The following is a 20,979-nucleotide window of genomic DNA, read 5'->3' on the forward strand; positions in this document are numbered from 1 at the left end:
AAATTGATTGCTGGTCTGATAAAATCCAATTTTCACATATTCATCAAGATGCACTTATTCTAGTGAACACAGCTTTACATTGAAAATCTGCATTGGATTTCTGCTCACTGTTTACATTTCCAGTGCTGTCCTACTTGCCTTCCAATTTTCATTATCCTTGTATACTTGACTTTTAGCTGCTGTATTCTTGTAAACTGGATTTCATAACACACAATAAAAAGCATAAAACTAGCAGATGTAAATTGCAATTAGATATATAAAATTCAATAGTCAAGTCAAAGTATACCATTGTTAGCTGAGATGAACATTTTTTAGGAACACAGTGATGACTAGATTACTATAAAAATCTAAGAATGTTAATTTTCAAATGCACAGAATGAACGTGAGCTAAACTATGTCATAGCTCTTTCTTCCTGTGCTCCTTAGAGCATCAATGATGCACATCTACCTGGGAGCAGCATCTCCCTGTAGGGTATGACTTCAGGATGTTGTGATGGCTGCCTGCCTACCAACAGAGCCCATAATCCCAAATCCCTAAGTCGTAATTATTTCTTCCTTCTGTGCTTGTAAGACTGATCTGACTCAGAAAACCTAAGACAACGTTTATTAATATGGAGCCCAGAGCATAAAGGTAGGTGATAGGCAGAGGCTATATGTAAACCACACATAGTCCTTGCATTCCTAGACCATATGATTTAGACCTTAAAAAAAAAAACACAAATAAATTGCAAACTACCAATTTTGGTAAGTGCTGAAGGAAAAGAAAGCTCTGAGAAGATAATGTAGTTGTGTGTGTGTGTTTAAGTAATTGGTCAAAGGCCAGCACTGTATAAGCTATTTTCTTCAAACTACTCTTGGAAGGAAAGCTCTCCATGAGTTCTTAGTACATGTTCTTTTTCTAACAGTTATGTAATATAGAAATACCTGGGCACAGCATTTGTTGGCTCTTTCAATTCCCTGTGTGTGTGAATGTGTGTTTGTGGAGGGAGCGGTTGTTTGTTTCTTTGTGCTTACTGTATTACAAACACTGCTTTGGGCTTTGGAGATGCAGGTGAATGAGGCACACAAGGTTTATGTTTTCATGTAGCTCTTGTTCTAGAAGTGAGAACTTCTCCCTCTGAAAATGTAAAGAGAAAAATATGACTAAACCCTAAACTATTAAAAGTGCTCATGAGGAGCACTGTGAGGATAAAGAAATACACTCTTCCAACCACCCTTGACTATCAACTGACTGAACGTGTTTAATCACATGGAAAAAATGACTATATCAATCTGAACTGACGATTAGCAATGTAGCAGATACACTGGAGCTGAAGTGCAGGTGTTACAGATGGCCGACACCAGCTACCTACCCTCTTACTCCTCTACTGACTGAAGTTTGGCCTCAAATGGAAATTTACTTGTAGGAAGAATTACTGCCAAGGAAGTGCTCTTGGCCTTTTGATCACATTAGCCTCTGTGAGTGTGCTTACCATGAGTTTTTCCCTGCCAGATTATAAATGGAGCTGTGAGCATGCAAAGTCAGAAGTTGGGTCCAGATGGAGGTAGTGGAGTTACTCCACGGAGTGACTCCAGTGCCTGGTCAGGGTGACTTTTTGCATGAGACTGCTAGCTTTAGGAAAGTTCCGTCAATCAATCAATAATCATGAGATATTTTGGAGCCATTTCATCAACCATCCCTAGGAAGAAAATAATGATTTAAGATGCCAGGTAGGAAATGGATATTTCAAGGCTTACAATAAACCATTTTCAAAAAATCGACTGATACTCCCAAGAGCTGTCAAAATAGACTAGAAAATGTAGGGCAATCGAACTCACAGCTCTTGATCCTTTTATAAGTGCAGTTTCAGTAGGAAGACAAGCTAACACAGTCAATGGGGTTCTTTTAATTAAATCAACAGGCATTTCTCATTTATTCTGACTAGCTGAAATAGTGTAGATCAAAAAAAAAAATTCAATAGTTCAGTCCTGTCTCCTTTTCTTGTGAAATTGAAAAGAAACAAAATAAGCACATTTGAATTTGGTGTAAAGAGGACTAGAAATATTTATCATGGAGAGTTGGATAAGTCATCTGAGACCAAAAGTACTCTTTCCAAGTTCAGCAAAAATGCACAAAGAATTTTATAAATATTGAATTGTGCTTCAGAACAATAGCACATACTATTAACATAATCTTTTAAAAATTTATTTCCTTTTCTAAAATTAAAGTCCATCACCAAATGCAGTTTTTACTCTTCATCTTAGCTCAAGGAAGAGCTTCCCCGTGCTTTATACCATAACCTTGAGCATTTTTTTCTCCTGAATGAGAAGGAAAACAGTTTGAACATTTTCAAGGAAAGGTAGTTAAAAAATGTAGACTGTGTATAAAATGATATGGTCATATCAGATATAGAGTACATATTACTATCAACTTAAGAGAATATATTTAAAGACATTAAATCAGATTGTGGTAATAACTTTGGAAGTTTGTAGTATTTTATGGAGCTTTGTGTAAAATGGAGAATATTTAAGCACCTACAAACAGTGACGAGTTTTTATAAACTTTGAACAGCAGAGTCATAAATGGGTGTGGGAAGGTCACTCACTATAAAGAATGCAGATGCCTGGGTCTCACTCAGATTCCAGCTCCCTAGGTAAGTGTAATCTTTGGTCAAGGTTAAGAACCACTGTCCTAAAATAATTGTAGTAATATGATCATCCAAGCTCTAGAAATTCAAAATCCATCTGGGTGTAGCTTAGGTTGCCAGATAAAATGGAAGAATTCGAGTTAAGATTGAATTTCAGATAACTGACAAATACATTTTGAATAAATATGGCCTAGATACTGCATAGGCATCTTGTGTTTTTATCTGCTAAATCTGACAACCCTAATTCAGATTCTATTTGTTGTTGTTGCTGTTGCTTGAAAATCTTTGGAACAAAGTTGGTTTCCCATTACTGGAACTCCCTAGAAACAAAAATGTCTATGATTGGGTAAAGGTGTTAAGATGTCCTCCAATCAGGGGGTTCCATACATCTATAATTGGGTAAAGGTGTTGGATGTTCCCCTGTACTGGGGTCCAAGATCAGTTCACTTCTCACTTCAGTTTGCTTTGGTTGTGTCTTGCTTTACCTTCCAGATGCACAGCTGTCTTTAGCAGGGAGGGCCAGGAAGAAGCAAGGGTGGGTTTTCTTGTTTGTACTGGAAACAGACTGTCTCTGCTATTACTTTGAAATGTTAATTTTTAATCTATATTTATTATAAATATAGATTTATTCATACCTGTGTGTATAGAATTCCATAGAAAAGTGTATTGATGAATTTTCTTCTATTTGGTATGGCAAAGCACCCCAGATGAGTGAGGAGAGACTTCATACGTGTATGAATAAATTTTTGTATTTGACATATATTTATATGATTGTGTTTGCCTATGTACATCCCACAAATCTACCTTTGGGTGTGGATTCATGTAAATGTTTATCAAACAATGCTATTTTTGTGGAAGAGTTCCTAGAGGTCTCAGTCTAGCACTGACCTAGAGACACCTCTCAAACCTGTAGGACTGTTGGTCCAAAGTCCCAATGTTAATTTTTTCATTCATAAAAATTTAAAAATTGTTCTTTGTATATTTAATTAAAATATGAAACTGGAATATAGTTGCCTGTAGCATTGTCGTATATTTCCTCTGACAAGACAGATGTTGATCTTACCACAGATGACTACCAGCAATGGTAACCAATCTCCACCAAGATGCAACAAAGGGAAACAGCAGAGCCAATCCCAGCTTCACGGAGGCCTTTGCTGTGACTTCCCCACCTATTAACCTGGCTGTATTTACTCAGTAATGTTTCCTTTCCCATTTATTTGTAATGTCTCTTTCTCACGCACGGTTTTTTGTTAGTATTGCCAACTGGGCATTTTTTATTGTGATCTGTAACTGGTTTTGCTGTTATAACAGAAAGTTATTAATGTTTATCTTTAATAAATGTTAATTCTTTTGTGTTTGGTCTCCTTAATGGACTTTCTATTTAAGTAGCTTACCAAACTTAGGAGCCACTACTCCTTTGGCTAGACCTTCTTTAGGATTTAGAATGTGGTCATACACTGGGAGATAGAGACCAGCCAAAGGAATTTAGTCACCTTATGTTCCTTATCCATCAAATAATACTAAACAGGGTTCAAACAGATTTCTTCAAGTGTCACATGACGGTGTGGTCCTACACAAGGGGCTGTGATGCACTGTATGCTGAGGTATCACCGCCTCAGTACTCACACCATTGAGACGCACTCAGTGGTGAGTTCCAAAAGCAACTTTTAGCCTCATTAGGACTTTTTGTGCTCTTTCCTGTAACACCAAGAGCATAATTTCCTGACAAATACAATCACCTAACAGGAAATTTTCAGATATTAAACAGTCTTCTCATGTTGCATTATATATATTTTATTTTCTGGCAAGGGACATACAAGTCTTCTCTTAATTAAGACAAGATAAAAATTATGACTTAATTAAGAATAAATGTCACAGTTTATTAACCCATGTGCTCCTGTAAGAAAGAAAAAAAACTAGTGATGCAGAGGGTCTCCCTAGACTCTCCAACTGTCTTACTTCTAGTAATCTATTGATTCTGACTCTATGGGTTCTAATAATTTTAAAATTAATTTTCTTGTATTATTTATCTTTTCCAAGCATTTGTCCATTTCACCTAAATTTCTCAAAACATGGACATGAAATTTTCATGATATCCTGAATGTATAATGCCTGTAGCTTCTCTTACATTGTTTTGAAGTCTTTGTATTAATAACTTGTGCTTTATCTCTTTGCTTTTGATCTCTCTCACCATGGGTTTATGAATTTTGTTCTTTTCAAAGATCCAAGTTTTATTGGCTCTTCTTTACCATATATTTGTTTTCAGTTTCATTTATTTGTGCTTGTTTCCTTACTGTGCCTTTCCTTCTACTTTCAGTGGGTTTATTTTGCTAGTACGGTCTGAAAATCCCTTATCCCTAATGCTTGGGACTAGAAGGACGTTGGGTTTCAGATTAATATTTTTTTTAATTTTGCAACATTTTCATATATATAATGGGATAGCCTGAGGATGGCACCTAAATCTAAATACAGAATTCTTTACGTCTCGTGTAGTGTATACATAGCCTGAGATAGTTTTACATGATATTTTTAGTGCACTTGCATTTTTCAAAAATTTTATTCATATCTGCATACAATGTTTGGGTCATTTCTCTCCCCTTTCCACTGCCCCCTCCCTTACCCCTCCCACTCCCTCCCTTCCCCTCCTTCCCCCTGGCTACCAGCCAGAAACTATTTTGCCCTTATCTCTAATTTTGTTGAAGAGAGAGTATAAGCAATAATAGGAAGAACCAAGGGTTTTTGCTAGTTGAGGTAAGGATAGCTATACAAGGAGTTGACTCGCATTGTTTTCCGGTGCATGTGTGTTACCTTCTAAATTAATTCTTCTCGAAGTAACCTTTTCTCTAGCTCCTGGTCCCCTTCTCCTATTGGCCTCAGTTGCTTTAAAGTATCTGCCTTAGTTTCTCTGCGTTGAGGGCAACAAATGCTATCTAGTTTCTTGGTGTCTTACCTATCCTCATACCTTCCTTGTGTGTTCTCGCTTTATCATGTAATCAAAGCCCAATTCCCTTGTTGTGTTTGCCCTTGATCTAATGTCCGCATATGAGGGAGAACATACAATTTTTGGTCTTTTGGGCCAGGCTAACCTCACTCAGGAATGATGTTCTCCAATTCCATCCATTTACCTGCGAATGATAACATTTCGTTCTTCTTCAAGGCTGCATAAAATTCCATTGTGTATAAATACCACATTTTCTTAATCCATTCGTCGGTGGCGGGGCATCTTGGCTGTTTCCATAACTTGGCTATTGTGAATAGTGCCGCAATAAACATGGGTGTGCAGGTGCCTCTGGAGTAACCTGTGTCACAGTCTTTTGGGTATATCCCCAAGAGTGGTATTGCTGGATCAAATGGTAGATCGATGTCTAGCTTTTTAAGTAGCCTCCAAATTTTTTTCCAGAGTGGTTGTGCTAGTTTACATTCCCACCAGCAGTGTAAGAGGGTTTCTTTTTCCCCACATCCTCGCCAACACCTGTTGTTAGTGGTGCTGCTAATGATGGCTATTCTAACAGGGGTGAGGTGGAATCTTAGTGTGGTTTTAATTTGCATTTTGATTGTGACCTATCACAGGAGGCAAGGTGTAGAGTTTTCCTGCTTGTGGCATCATACCAACATTCAAAATGTTTTGAATTTTGGAGCACTTCAGATTTTGGATTGAGGAATTAGGGATGCTCAAGCTGTATTTCTCAAAGTTCTTGACATAGCTGCATGACTCATTAACCTTCCAGTCTTTGATTAATTCTTCTTATATGCAGCATTTAAAGCTGCATATGTCCTTCTGTATACAGCTTACCTGCAACCCACAAGTTTTTATTTTGCAGTATTTTCACTGAGCTCAAAATACACACTAACTTTCACTATTACTTTTTATCCAGTTATCATTTGAAAACATATAATTTTGTAATTTTACTTTGCTATTGATCTCTTAGCTTTACTGATTTGTGATCAGAGAACGTGCTTGTTTATTCAAAACAATGAATAAAATATTTTTTAAATGTTTACAAAGACACATAAAATACATTGAACAGATTAGAAAATTATTAAAAGTTAAATAACCAGTCATGAAACCACTACCAAGGTCAAGAAATAGACACAGCCAGCATTTTAGAAGCTCGTCTCCTTCCCAACACCGTCTAACTCCTAAGGATAACTAGTACACTAGCTTTTTAAAACAATCAGTTTTCTACTGCACCTTCTTTTTTGTGTGTGGCACTGGGGTTTGAACTCAGGGGCTTCATGCTTGGTAGGCAGGCACTCTATCACTTGAGCCACTCTGCCAGCCCACTATTGTATCTTCTTACATAGTTTTTTCACCCAAATTTGGATCTCTCAACATCGTAGTTCAACTTGCTTGTTTTTTAAACTTTGCATGAAAACAGAATCATATAACATAAAGTGCTTTGCATCTGGATTCTTTCACTGAATCATATGTTTTCCTAACTCATCAGTTATATGTGGCAGGAGCTGACTTATGTCCACTGCTTCAATGTTTGAAAAGATCACAAATTTATCTATTTTACTGTAAATGGGCAGTTTCTTCTTCCCACTGTAGGACATAGTTCCTCTACAAGCATTCTTGTATATCTCTTCAAGCACACATGGACATGCATTTCTGTATGGTACATATGTGGGAGTGTAGTACTGCATCATAAAGTTTCCATATATTTGGGCTTTTTTTTTTTTTTTTGGCAGTTCTGAAGTTTGAACTCAAGACCCTGTGCTTGTCAGGCAGGTGCTCTACCACTTGAGCCATGCTTCCAACCCTTTTGCCTTTTAGTTTTGTTTTTCAGATAGGATCTCCTGCTAACTTTGTTAGCTGGCCTCAAATCTTGATCCTCTGTTTCTGCCTCTCAAGTAGCTAGGATTACAGGCACGTGCCATCGTGCCCAGCAAGACTAGATTTTTAAAGGGAAAAAAGTGGCGGGGGGCACTGGACTGAGACGAAGTAACTGGTTTTGAACGACTTCCCTTTGGTAACTGTTAGTTATACAAGCTGTGTGGAACAAATTTGATTGGTGCTGGGGGCTGTTTATACATTATGCTGTACATGATTGGTCACTGGGAGATATATGAGGAGTTATTAGTTAGCTAAAGTCTATCCGTATGAGTCCCAGGACTAGAAAGTGCTGCAATCTGTAGTCTGGCAAACAGCATTCCTCATGTGGAAGTTAAATATTGAGGAACTTGTGTGTATGAGGCATGCAATCTGTCAAATGTGATTTGTGAGACAGTTTTGCTCTCTCTTGACCAAACTGGAGCCATTTTAGTTTTTATCCCTCCCATCCTCACTCCACTCTTTCTCCTTAATCATTGTGCTGATAAGATTTATTTTTTTGTAAGAGCAAAATGGTCTCTCATAGAAACATTGAGAACAGTACCTGTAATATAAACAAGTAGGGAAAAGGTGCGCGTCATCGTAACACTCCAAGGCAAACACTGCAAACTCATTTTGCTTGTTTTCTGTAACTGTTTTACATGAGGGAGATCAATTTCTTATTCTGACTTTCCCACTATTATATCATAAGCATTCTCTATTATTGAGACATATTTAACAGAATCACATTTTAATGTCCAGACATCATTCCATTATTAATATTCCTGTACTATTAGGCTGCAATTTCTAATAACAAATTAATAATGCTTTGATCGATTTAATTTTCTTAAGTAACAGATCTTGAACTTTTGTGTGAATCTGAAATATTTGGAAGGCCCCATTTCCTAAGTTTCTGATTTGGTAAAGCTGGAGTGAAGCCAAAGAATTTGTCTCTGTTGCAACTTAAGTCATCATTGGGTGACGGCAGTTCTGCTAGTCCAACCGCCAAATTTTGAGAATCATAATGACAACAGAATGTGTTAAGGATTTGCTTCAGTGATTTCTGAAAAGTAGTGCTTTTTCCACAGTAGGCTGTATCTTTGATCTTGCAAGGGGAAAAGGCTTGTCCTGGCTAGAAGAGGTAGCGATGCCTATTAAAGGGATCTCTAAAATCTTTTAGCCATTGTTTTTTGCTATCGAATTTGTACTTACTGTGGAATCTTACTGGAGCATTTTACCCGTTTGACCCTGGAGCTACATCACCACACAGCTGGTCTCATTTTGTTTTTAAGTCACCTGCTGTCATTTAATTCATTTCCTTTGGTGTTTTCCTTCCTGTGGAACGTCTCTGACATCTGTCCGGCATACTTTATGAATACAAAGGCTGGTCTTTTTTTTTTTTTAACTTTTATGAGTCAATTACTCTTACCCTTTGTATCGTAATTTTTCATAACTTATATTTTTAAAATGTACTTTAGACTGTAGTTCTTTATGACTGCTCTTTCACTTACATTCTTTTGATGTTTGTATTTAGATCTGAGCTGAATGTCAACTGCTAGTAGCTATGGCTTTCTACTTCATCGGCACCATCATGTGGTGAAATTGTGTATCACGGTGGAAAATTTGGCAATGTGGTGCCATTAAGTATGACATCTTATAGAAAGTTAATCTTGAGGGCTGGGTGTGGTGGTACACACCTGTAATTCCAGCACTCAAGAGGCAGAGGCAGGAGGATCAAGAGTTAGAGGCCAGTCTGGGCTATATAGCAAGCTCCAGGCTGATCCAGGCTGTGAGACCCTGTCGCAGAGTATCCTTTAGTAAATGCAGAGCAAAATGGGAGGTGGTAATGATTAAGTATGTGGACAGCAGAGGCAACACGAGCTCAAAACCAAGCTCTGTCACTTATTTTCATATGTTCTTGGGCACACTGTCAACTGAACCTCAGTTCCCTCATATGTAAAGCTGGGACCCTAGTAGCATCTGTTTTACAGGGATGGTGAAAAAAAACAACTAATAATCTGATACATGAGTACGATGACCATCAAAGAGTTTAATCTTAGTAGTGAAGAACTGTTAACAAACCATCACAACTGGTTTTCCCTTGATGTTCAAACTCAGAATAGGAAGTTTCCAAAAAGACATCCTCTGAGATTATACCAAAATGGTGAATTACTTTCACAATGATCAGAAGTTAGCATTTATGTTAAAACACTGCAACACAAAGACACTGAGAAATAATTCAATAAAAATGCATTTTTAGAAAAAGAGAAGGAAATTTATGAAAAAGTGAAATTTGAAAATCTTGTTAAACTAGCACACTTGAGTGTCAAATAATTAGGGGGAGGAGTAACTTAAAACCTTTTCAAAGCAGATATGGTGGCACACTGCGAGCTGTAGGTAAGAGTTCTATAATCTCAGCTACTTCTAGCTGTAGGTAAGAGTTCCAGAGCAGCTATTGAGACCTTGTCTCAAAAACAAAGCAAAACAAAAAAGAACTGGGTAGAGTGTTTGGCAACCAAGCACAAGTCCCTGGGTTCAATCCCCAGTGCTGCCAAAACAAAACCAAACCAACCCTTTCCAAGGGTCAAAAAATATGTTTTTTAATAGTGAAAAATAATTTATAATACCAAATCCTCTCAAAGGTCTATTAAAGAGAAACTTATACTTTTAAAAATCTTTGGAGGAGATGCAGTTAGGGCAGATCTGGATGCTGAAAGTTTTATATGAAAAACTAAATTATTTTAGTAGAATAATAGGATGAAAGAGACATTTTATTTAAGAGTAGAGGAAAGTATGGGAGGTATCCTTCCAAAAACCCCCACATCATCATTAAGAAGTCATCGCCCAGAAACAGAACCTTACATTGTTTCCAAGCCACAGTGTCCCCAGACAGTTAGCACTGGTCCATGAATTTTTGTCATGCATTATGGAAATGCAGTCTAGGCTTATTATCTTTCTACTTATAAATTCATCAAGAGCTGGTCAGGATCATACTCTGTTTTGTCAACTATACTCACTGTCTTGTTCTCAGGGCTTTCATTGGTATTTTCAGTCTGTGAGGGGAGGAAAGCAAGAAATGGGAGCAATTTCATGAATTTTAAGTATGCTGTCCTCTGTTTCAGTACATTCAAGGGTACAACAGCCGTCCCCAGTTGCTCCTGGCACTCCATAAGCAGAGCCCGTGCAGGTGGTCAGAATGCAGCCCTGAAATTTCCACAATCATTTTGCATGTGAATCAACTGGCTGTGCGGAAAGATGTCCTCAGTGTCAGCCTGGAAGAAGGCCAGCAATCTGGAAAATCTATGCCTTATCAGGATTTGGGGATTTTGCAGGGAGCTCTCTATTACGGACTTTTAATTCCATTTGTGTTCAGAGATGTAGTTTATATGATATGAATCCTTACACATTAATTACGAGGCGACTTGCCTCGTAGCCCTGAATGTGTTCTTTTTGGTGTATGTTTGGTGTGCGTGGACAAGTATCTCTTCATTTACTTAAATCTTTTTTTTTGTTTCAGCAATGTTTAGAAGTTTTTTGTTTCAGCAAAGTTTAGAAGCCACTCCACCAGCCTTATCTTATCTTTCATTAAAGGCATTCTTAGGTATTTATAATGCTGTCAGAAATGGTATGTTTTAAAATTTCATCTTTGTTGTTGTTTGCCAGTATATAGAAATACTGACTTCATTTTTTACTTATTTATTGGTGGCACTGGGGTTGGAACTCAGGGCCTCATGTTTGTTAAGATTATTGATTCTTCTTTTCTAATAAAAGCATGAAAAAGCTAAAATGTTCTGTAAGAATACTTTAGTTATACCCCATAAATTTTGAAATGTTTTTGATGATAACTGTTTATGGAGGACATGTGTTTATCTATGGAGATAACATGTAAGCATTACTGAATGTTAGTCCAATAAAATGGCTTACAAATCGACTGACTCTGTGAGGTGAACAATGAACAATATTAATATAACTACACAATTTAGTTACATAAATACACTCTAACTAGTTGATAAACTGATAAAACTTCCCACAGTCTAAAAGCAGTATTTTGTTCTTTTTGCTTACAAAAGCCAGTCTGCAACATATAAAACATTTACCAAGCTAAGTAAATTATGATTTTACTGCACCTTATTGGATACTGATTTGCTGCCACCTGCTGGGAGGCAGAAATGGTTCCCAGAATCCTTAAAGGTGTGAAATGAGTTGCAAAACTTTGCCTATTCCATAAAATTAAACATATCTTTGGGCTTGCCAGAAATCAGCGATTTTAGATAAAGGAACTGCATCTAAGAACATGTGATCTAAATGTAAAAATGAGTATTATCTTTTCCATCTAATAGTAATTACATAGCATATCTGCACTTCTCACAAAGTGGTTTACAATGAAGTTCCTTAAAATGATCAGCTCTGGAAGTACTGAGCAAGTATTTGTTGAAAGGTAAGTACAGCCCATCTCAATGAGGGGCTAACTGAGAAACTGAAGTTCTAAAGAACAACTACTAAATGAAAATTACTATGAAGAAATCGTAAATCTAAACAGTACAGTAATGTCTGTGGTAGGTAGAATAAAGAACCCTCAAAGATACTCATGCTCTCATTCCTGGTGCCCAAAGGGTGGAGCCACTTGGCCAAAAGAGTAGAACCAAGAATCACAAAGGATTATTCCTAGGCCTTGACATTTAGGGAGACTGTCTGATTGAATTTGGAAATTTTGGAACTGGTGACTCATTTTTTTTCCATTTTCTCCTTTTTTTGCATGGGGATGGCTGTAACTGCCAGCCTGTGCCTCTTCTACTGCTGTATTTTGGGAACAGAGAACTCATTTTCTAGTTTCACAGGTCCAGATGGAAAGGAATTCTGCCCCAGGATGGATTATACTCAGAGCTTCTCTCATACCTAATTTACATGATTTAATTTAGGACTTTTGAGAATTAGATGAGATGCTGTACTGCACTGAAAATTTAGGGGCCTGTGAAAATGAAAAGGTTTTGTATGAAAACAAAAATGAATCTTTCTTTTTCTTTTGGCAGTACTGGGGTTTGAACTCAGGTGTTCTACCACCTGAGGCCACTCCACCAGCCTTTTTATGTTGGGTGTTTTCCAGATAGAGTCCTGAGAACTATTTGCCAGGGCTGGCCCAGAACCATGATTCTCCTGATCTCAACCTCACTGAGTAGCCGTAATTATAGGTGTGAGTTACAGTGAACCCGAGTCACCAGAACCTATGAATAGGTTACCTTGCATAAGTGATAAAGATTGAGGACTTTGAGATGGAAGATTATCTTGGATTATCTAGGTACACCCCATTTAACCACACTGATCCTAAGAAGTAGAGAACCTTTGTCTAATGCTACTGGCTTTGAAGATGGAGGAAGGAGGCCACAAACCAACAGGTGTGAATGGCCTAAAAACTAGAAAAGGCACAGCAACACTTTCCCCTGAAGCCTCTAGAAAGGAAGTCTGTTTATATCTTGATTTGTGCCTAGTGAGGCCTGCACTAAACTTCAGACCTACAGAACTGTAAAATAACAAATTTGTGGGGGAAGGAGGTTTGCTTTTTGGGACAGAGTCTGGCTTAGAACTCATGATCCTCCTGCCTCTGCCACCTATGTGCTGGGATTACAGATGTGTGCCACCAAGTCTGGTTAAATTAACTAATTAAACTAGTATAAATTAAACTAATGTAACAGCAGTTACTACACCGTAGCATTACAGCACAGGCTTCCCATATAACTCACTTGCAAAAGGAAGCTAAGGCCTATGGAGAGTATAACACATAACTGACCTCTGGCTACACTGCTGACCTCATCTCCTCATCTCTGTCTTTCTGTCTCTATCTTGCAGCACCTACTCCAGCCATCTTGCTGTTCTTGCCTGACAGCGTATGCTCTTTCCTTAGATAGTCACAACTCACTGACTCACTGCCTCACTTTCTCTAGGTTCCTGCTCAAACGACTCCTTCTGAGAGGCTTTGTTTGTACACCCACTTTTTTTTTTTTGCAGTACTGGGTTTGAACTCAAGACCTACACCTTGAGCCACTCCAGCAGCCCTACTTTTTTTATAGGTTTTTTTCGAGATAGGGTCTCGCCAACTATTTGCCTGGGCTGGCTTCCAACCACAATCCTCCTGATCTCTGCCTCCTGAGTAGCTAGGGTTACAGGTGTGAGCCACCAGTGCCTAGCTATACACCCACTCTTACTTGGCACTGACCTTTACGCCCTAGATTATGCTACATAGCACTAATCATCACTTGTTTGTTTACTTGTGACTCTTGTCTTTCCTGTTTCTTAAATGTGAGTTATGTGTACAGGGACTTTTTTCTTATTGGTGCCAGCTATAAATATAGAATCTAGTATAGTTAGCACTCAGTATCTAAAAAGTTGTGCCTGTACTGAACAGATACACACAGTTTTCCCTGCCATTATCCCCCAAACAATAGTGTTTGTACATTTGCACTGTATTAGAATTATAAGTAATCTAGGAACGATTTTAAAGTATACAGGAGGATGTCAGTTGGTTAGATACAAATACTGTGCAATCTTGTATAGGGGAATTACACATGATCAGATTTTGGTGTCTTCAGGAGGTCCTGAAACCTGTATAGTGTCTGGCACATAATAGACACTCAATGAATATTTGTTGAAATGAACATTAAAAACTATCTTATTGTCAGATTACAAGAATCCATTAATATTAAGCAATATGCATAGCTGTGAGCAGCAATCACCACATGACATAACATTACTTTGGCTGGCAAATGGGCTTCAGTGTAGATTGCACATTATGCTTTTAAGAATGAGGTCGTTTTTCAAGTGACTTCTTACAGTCCTCAGTCATGATACACCATTTCTTAAGATCAGATTTTCTTACCAGTGAGCTGGATAACCAATATTTTACAATTTGTTCCTAACTTTTTATTTTGAAAAATCTCAAATTTACTGAAGAGTTAAAAAAACATTCATAAACTAGTTACCTGAAGTACCAATTGCTAACATAGTGCCCTATTTTCTCTTTCTCTGCATACTTTACTTTTGGTCTGGATTATCTGAAATTTGCAGACACCATGACTTAAGTCTTACTTGTGTATCTCCTAAGAAAAAAGGGATTCTTCTAGGAAACATCATTATCATTAGGGAGAAACTTAAATAAATAACGTTATCATGTTTCCATGCTCAAAATTTTAAAATCCTTAATACTATACAGAATAGTTCGCGGTTGCATTAACTATAAAGTTAGTCATCTTTTGTTGTTGTCATTGTTTGTCTTTTATGATAATAACATTACTGAAAAGTCCGAGCACATCACATTTTGAATTTATCTGAATGCTTCCCCACAATGAGATCCAGGCTAACCCTCTGGGGAAGAATGAGACATGGATGGGCTGGGCATCTTGAGCCCCGCAGGGTCAGGTTTATGCTTTCCCCAGTACCGGTGATGTTAGAAATTTGGTTTCACGAAGCATCTATAAACATTTTGCAAAGGAGTAATGTTTCATGGAACCGTTTGGAAGCACCTGAATAATTAAAAAAAAGGAACATGCACTGAGGTTATTTTAGAGTTTGTAGGACAAAAAGCAGGTAAGGATTAAAAATCAGTTTTTAAATGAATAAACTTCCGCATCTCCTAAAATAATGCAAACTGAGCTTTCAAAAAAATTTAACTTTTATCAAAAAAGAAAAATGACATTGTACAGATGACAAAGTCCAAGCTCAAAGAAAGGAAGTAAACTGTCCCAACCTCCATCCTTTCTGTTCAGTGGCTAATCTGTTTCCCTTTCTTACCACGAACCGCTTCTTGGTTCAGACTTGGATTTAATTTTCTGTAATTGACTACTCTTGGGTCTACATTTACTCCTTGGGGTCAAAAGTTACTTTGACAAAAAGTCTAAATAATGGTAACAATAATAAAGATGCTAGGGAAGACGAATGAAGACGAGTAATTTTTATTATTCTACACTCAATAAGGATCAACCTGTATCAAATAGCTAATGCCTAAATCCTCCCGAAATGCATGCAATTCTGCAAATCACATGAGGACTGAGAGCTGGGTTCCAGACACTAATTATAATATAGTCCCCAATTATGACCATTGGTTGTCGTAATTTGATCTGGCTATTGCTCATGGACGCTATCACATTACAGTGAACATCTGGGAGGTCCTACAAACCCTGGACTGGGATACAACGCTTTTACACTAATTTACATTATCTAATAGGTTTTTTTTAAATGAGGTACCACTCACTCCGCCCCGCAGAGGGGCGAACCCCCGCCTCGGGCGACTTCCCCGGGCGCCGGCGCGGGGAGCGCGGGTCCTTGAACTTCGTGCAGGAGGACGAACATTCATCAGTATGAACGGATGAATTCTCGAGAGGAAAAAACCCTTCAGCCAAGCGAAGCCACGCTTGGTTTAAAAACACACATTTCGGCAGGGCGCTGAGCATCGATTCCAACAAGTTGCTTGGCAAAGTCTGAGCGGCTTGTTCTCACCAGCTGTCACGCGTTCCGCGTTTGCCGGGTCCCGCACACTGGGAGCCTCCAGAGGCGCAAGAACCAGGTCGGGTACCGAGGGCGGGGGCAGGGCTGGCGCGGCCACGCGAGGGCGGCGGAAGGGCCGGGGCAAGGGGACGCGCGCCGTCCAACTCCGGGGGAATAGGGTCAAGGAGAAAGGCAGGACAGTAAAGCTCTCCTGATGACCTTGAACAAGGCCCCACACTCCTTGGTTTACTGCCACAGAACTTCCGGCCTCCTGCCGAAGGCCAAGGGCCTCGGCGCTAACCCGGGTGCCCACACCGGTACTCCGCGGACGCGTCACGCGAAACCCGGCCCCGCCCACCTCCCCCCGCCACACCTTCGCCCCGCCCCCACGTCCTGCGCCTGCGCGCTGACGCCCCGGCGGAAGGGGCGGGTGATTCACCGGAAAGGGCGGGGCGGCATTTCGTGGTCTCGGGAGGGTGAGTGAGGGGCGGGGAGCGCGCGGCGTCTGGGAGTCGGGGCTGGAGCGTCTTCCTGCTGCCGACCTGGGGTCACCCCGGTGTTGGGGGCGCCCCCTGGAGGATTGGGGGGAGGAAAGGGAGAGTATTACGGAATCGGGTGACGTGGAGTGGGCTGTGTATGGAAGGGCGTCAGCCGATGGGTTCAAACGGCAGGTTCGTTGTTTCCTTATAAAAGGACGGCGTTTAAGCGTCGTTTTAACGTTCCCATCCTCGGGCAGGTTTGTGAGCTTACCTTCCAGCCACAGGAAAGCAGTTTTGGCAAGGTGGCTGGTCCGTTGCCGCCAAATGTAGGGCATGGTGACCCCGAGGCCGGGTGGGAGAGAGGCGCGGTAGTCCACCAAACAGGGAAATCAACACTGATCTTGGGGGGATAAAATCCAGGATGAAAAATAGGGTTCAAAGTAAAAGTCACAGCAGTGTCTAGGTTCTGTCAGGTACTCTGCTAGATCTCTTCCAGCAGGGGACATGCTGTTTTATATACGTCTTTTCCATTAAAAATGAAAGACAACTAAAGCTAAAATAATGGGGTAAGACGTTCTTCTCGCCTTTCTTAACAGTTGTGCTCTATTACAAATATTTTGGAAAACAGAGGTAGACCTGTAAGTTTTCCAAGCTAGTAGAAAGCAAGTGTTTCTGAGAGAACTGAAACATTTTGGGGTCATCTATAATGTCAGTAATTTTCTTTTACATAGTAAATGCATTCGGGGAAATAGGATTTTTAAAAGATAACACTTTCAAGGGTTCAATCAGGAGAAATAAAAGAAACGTGGAAAACTACATAATCACAAAGAATGTAAATCACTGTTTAAATGTGAAGATATCCAAGAAAGCTTACATATTTGGAATGGAAAGAGCTGGTGAGTGCTTGAAACTTGCCACTGAACTGATTGTTGCCATGTGCGAATGTGGTTCTTTTACATCGATGGTGGGATTTTCTGCAACACAGGCCAAAAATGTATATGTGATTTCTTGATTTTTAATGTAATTGGCAAGCAGTTAACGGACATCTGTAGGCCAGGTATAACTACTTTTGGTCTGTGGAGATTATCACCTAAATCAGTGTTCAGAAATAGAGGAGGTTTGGGAAGGTGAATGCAAGAAAATTGTTTTGGTGGAAATTCTGCAATGCCAGATAAAGAAGACTGGATTTTAACACTAGGGCAGCACTTCCCAAACTGGAGCATACGTTAGAATCAGCGAGCGGGATTATGCAAACAAAAGTTGGGCCACACTTCCACAGTGTTTATCAGGAAGGTGGGGGTGCTGAGAATTTCCCTTTGACATCAGTTCTCAGGTGCTGCTAGTATGGGAATCCCACTTTGAAAATCACCAAGAACCGTGGATGAAGTTGAAATTAAGGAGACCATGTTCATATTTCAAGATGAGTCTTGACATCTTAGAGGAGAACTAAGAAAGGAGATGAAAGAGTCATGTTCCTTAGAGTTCATCAGCACCTGCTTGATGCCAAGTCCTGTGTCAGGCCTCTCATGCCCACTCTCACTCGTACAAACTATTACACTTGTGTGTTGCTTTCATTTTGCACATGAAGAAAGAGTATGAGAGGTTCCCCAGGTACCACAGCTGGTCTAAGAGCCACCTAAGACTGCAGATTTGAGCTAGGGTGGGCAGTGGGGATGAATGTAAACATTTAGTATAGGTGGAATTTAGAAAAATAAGACTGCCCAGTGAAACTTAGAAGTAGAAATTAGGAAATCTGAGTGTTAAAGGAACATGATGGAAGTTAAAGTGGACAGAGAATTTTAGAGAGTCCCTGCATGAGTTCAGTATGTGTTCTGTGTTATTCTTAACTAGCAATGGCTTATTTAAAACCTGTTTAACAGTTGCTTATCTAAAGGATCATTCTATTCTACAAAAACTTCCTGAAATTATTTGAAAAGAAGGTAAAGTCTTCTGTAGGAATAGTGGGAGATGGTAAACAGATTAATGGCACCTGACAGCTTATCTTTATATCAAAAGTGATTAGCCTTGAGAAATGGAAACATATGGATAATATTGCATTGCCTGTATGAATCCTGCTCACCACAGGCAGTGACTAATGTATTGGTTTTGGAAATCCTAAATGCTTTTTCTTGTCAGAGTAACTAAGACTAGCATAATTTTTTTTTTAAATGATACTGGGGATGGAGGGATGTTGAATTCAGGGTCTCATGCTTGTTAGAAGTACTCTACCACTTGAGCCACTCCCCACCAGCTGCAGAGTACTTATTGAAATTAAGAGTATTCCTTGGATCAATTTCAAGATAAATACCCAAATCAGCCTGACTGCTGCTGAGCAAATTATTTTTTGCTTTATTTTGTTTTTGAGACAGGGTATTGTACTGTAGCTCAGGCTGGCCTCAAACTCATTAAGTAGCTCAGGTTGGCACTAAACTGTCAATCTTTTTGCCTCCACCTCCCAAGTGCTGAGATTATAACGTGTTCCACCATGCTTAGCCTTGAGAAAATTTATAATGAAGAAATACATCAGTATATTGAAAAAAGACCTTAAAAAGGAAAGCCTTGAATGCATATTTACTGTGTGCTTTCAAGGGCCTGATGCAGTGGTACATGCCTGTAATCCACGTGATTTCAGAGGATTGCAATTTAAGGCCAGAGTGACCAAAAGTTAGCAAGACCCCATTTCAGCAAGAAAGCCAGATAATGGTGGTGAATACCTGTGATCCCAGCTATACAGGAGGCTAGGAAGGAGGATTGAGGTCTGAGACCAACCCTGGGTGAAAATGTAAGACCCTATCCAAAAAATAACTAAAGAGATCAAAAGAGAGTGTGGCTCAAGTGGTAGAATACCTGCTTAGCAAGCACAAGGCCCAACCTGGAAAAAGAAAAAAGTGCCTGGTGCTAGTGGCTCATACCTGTAATCCTACCTACTTGGGAGGTGGAGACAGGAAGTTGTCCATTTGAGGCCAGCTCAGGCAAAAAGTTAGTGAGACCCTCATCTCAACCAATAAAAGAGTTGAACATGGTCGTGCATGCCTGTCATTCTAGCTACCAGAGGAAGCACAAATAGGAGGATCACAGTCCAGGCCAGCCCAGATACAAAGCAAGACCATATCTCAAAAATAACCAAAAGGTTCGGGTGTAGCTCAGTGGTAAAGCTCTTTTCTAGCATGTGCAAGGCCCTAGGTTCATTCCCCAGCACCCAAACAAACAAAAAAAAAAGGGCTGGGGGCATGGCTGCCTAGCACATGCAAGGCCTTTACACTCAGGTACCATCAAAAAAAAAAATGCTTTCAAAACATTTATTAAGCCTGGCGCTAGTAGCCCATGCCTGTGATCCTAGCTACTTGAGTCAGAGATCGGGAGGATTGTGGTTTGAAGCCAGGCTGGGCAAATAGTTCATGAGACTCTTACCTCAAAAAAAAAAAAAAACCTTCACAAAAAGGTCTGGTGGGGCGACTCAACATGTAGGCCCTGAGTTCAAACCTCAGTACTGCAAAAAAAAAAAAAAATTATCATCTGACTGAGCAGTGTAATGGTATAATCCTTGCAAAAGTATTGCTACCTTCATTTATTCTGTGAGTCATAAACTGCTGTGGATACGCTAACTCATAATCTGTGGAAGATTGCCATAGTGCAGTGTGATGAGTACTTCTCAGAGGAATGTGGCCAGTACATGATTGCAAGAGAGGAGACCAGGGGACTCTTTATAGAGGACACTTAAGTTGGTTTTTGAAGGCCAAGGAGGAATCTGTGAGATGATGAAGAAGAGAAGGACTTTAGCTAGAAAGAACATTGTGTATGACAGTCATGATGTGTGAAAGAGTAGCTTTGTCTGGAACCTGTGTGCAGATCAGCAAGGTTACAACAGTTGTAAAAGTGATGGGGGATCCCCATCACTTGGAAAGTTGGAGAGGTGAGCAAAGGCACTCAGAGTATGAAGTACTTATGTAATGACCATCTTGACTGATATTTTTACTCTATATCAGGTGGCATGCCTGACCCATATGTCAGTGTAGCCTTGTGTATAGTAGGTTCTCAACAAATAATGGATGAACAAATCACAGAAAAGCATTCATTTTTAAATTTTTTTTCAGATCAGGCAGAGAGAACTTTTCATGTATTTTAAACAGAGCATTAACATGACCATGAGAGTAAGTGACAGTGTGGAAGATGAATTAATGGTCAGAGAGGTGGCTAGAAGTAGATTGGGGGGTTTCCGACTAAAGGTTGAGCCCATTACAATATGCATTAAAAATTAAGGTGATATTAGAGTGTTATCACATGCAATAGGAGTATTGTTTAATGAAACTAGTTTCAGTTGTATGTGTGTGTGTTTGCTGATGTAAATGTATTTTTTTCCTGTGGAATGCAATCAAAATTTGAAACTCATTGTAGTAGAAAAACATGGGATGTGGGTGGAAAAGAAGGAATAGATCTAAAAGATATTTTTGAGGAAAACAAATGTGAATCTTAAAATGCTTCTATCCATATGAACCTTCTTGCAGGGAAAGTACATCACCTTTTCAGTACTATACCAAAATACCTGAGATAACAACTTAAAGGGTTATTTTGGCTCACGGTTTTG

The 20,979-nt window shown here is 39.4% G+C and overlaps 1 protein-coding gene across 5 annotated transcripts in view; it reads left to right on the forward strand.

Annotated features, from left to right (window-relative positions):
- The first annotated feature begins 15,800 nt into the window (after positions 1-15,800).
- The window catches only part of Mmaa (metabolism of cobalamin associated A), a 33,505-nt gene continuing 28,326 nt past the window's right edge, over positions 15,801-20,979 (forward strand). Inside the window, exon 1 of one of the 5 annotated variants that reach the window (XM_074041228.1) lies at positions 15,801-15,994. Coding sequence is in view for 1 of the 5 variants with exons in the window: in XM_074041225.1 (XP_073897326.1) it covers positions 17,278-17,290 (13 nt within the window). In the remaining 4 variants the exon portion in view is untranslated. Of the gene's footprint in view, positions 15,995-16,350; positions 16,392-16,415; positions 16,587-17,136; positions 17,291-20,979 lie in introns of those variants that run through there. The other 4 variants (XM_074041227.1, XM_074041226.1, XM_074041229.1 and 1 more) reach the window with 4 other exon arrangements.

Source organism: Castor canadensis, chromosome 9 (genome assembly GCF_047511655.1).
Source record: "Castor canadensis chromosome 9, mCasCan1.hap1v2, whole genome shotgun sequence".
In the NCBI taxonomy this organism is placed as follows: domain Eukaryota; kingdom Metazoa; phylum Chordata; class Mammalia; order Rodentia; family Castoridae; genus Castor; species Castor canadensis.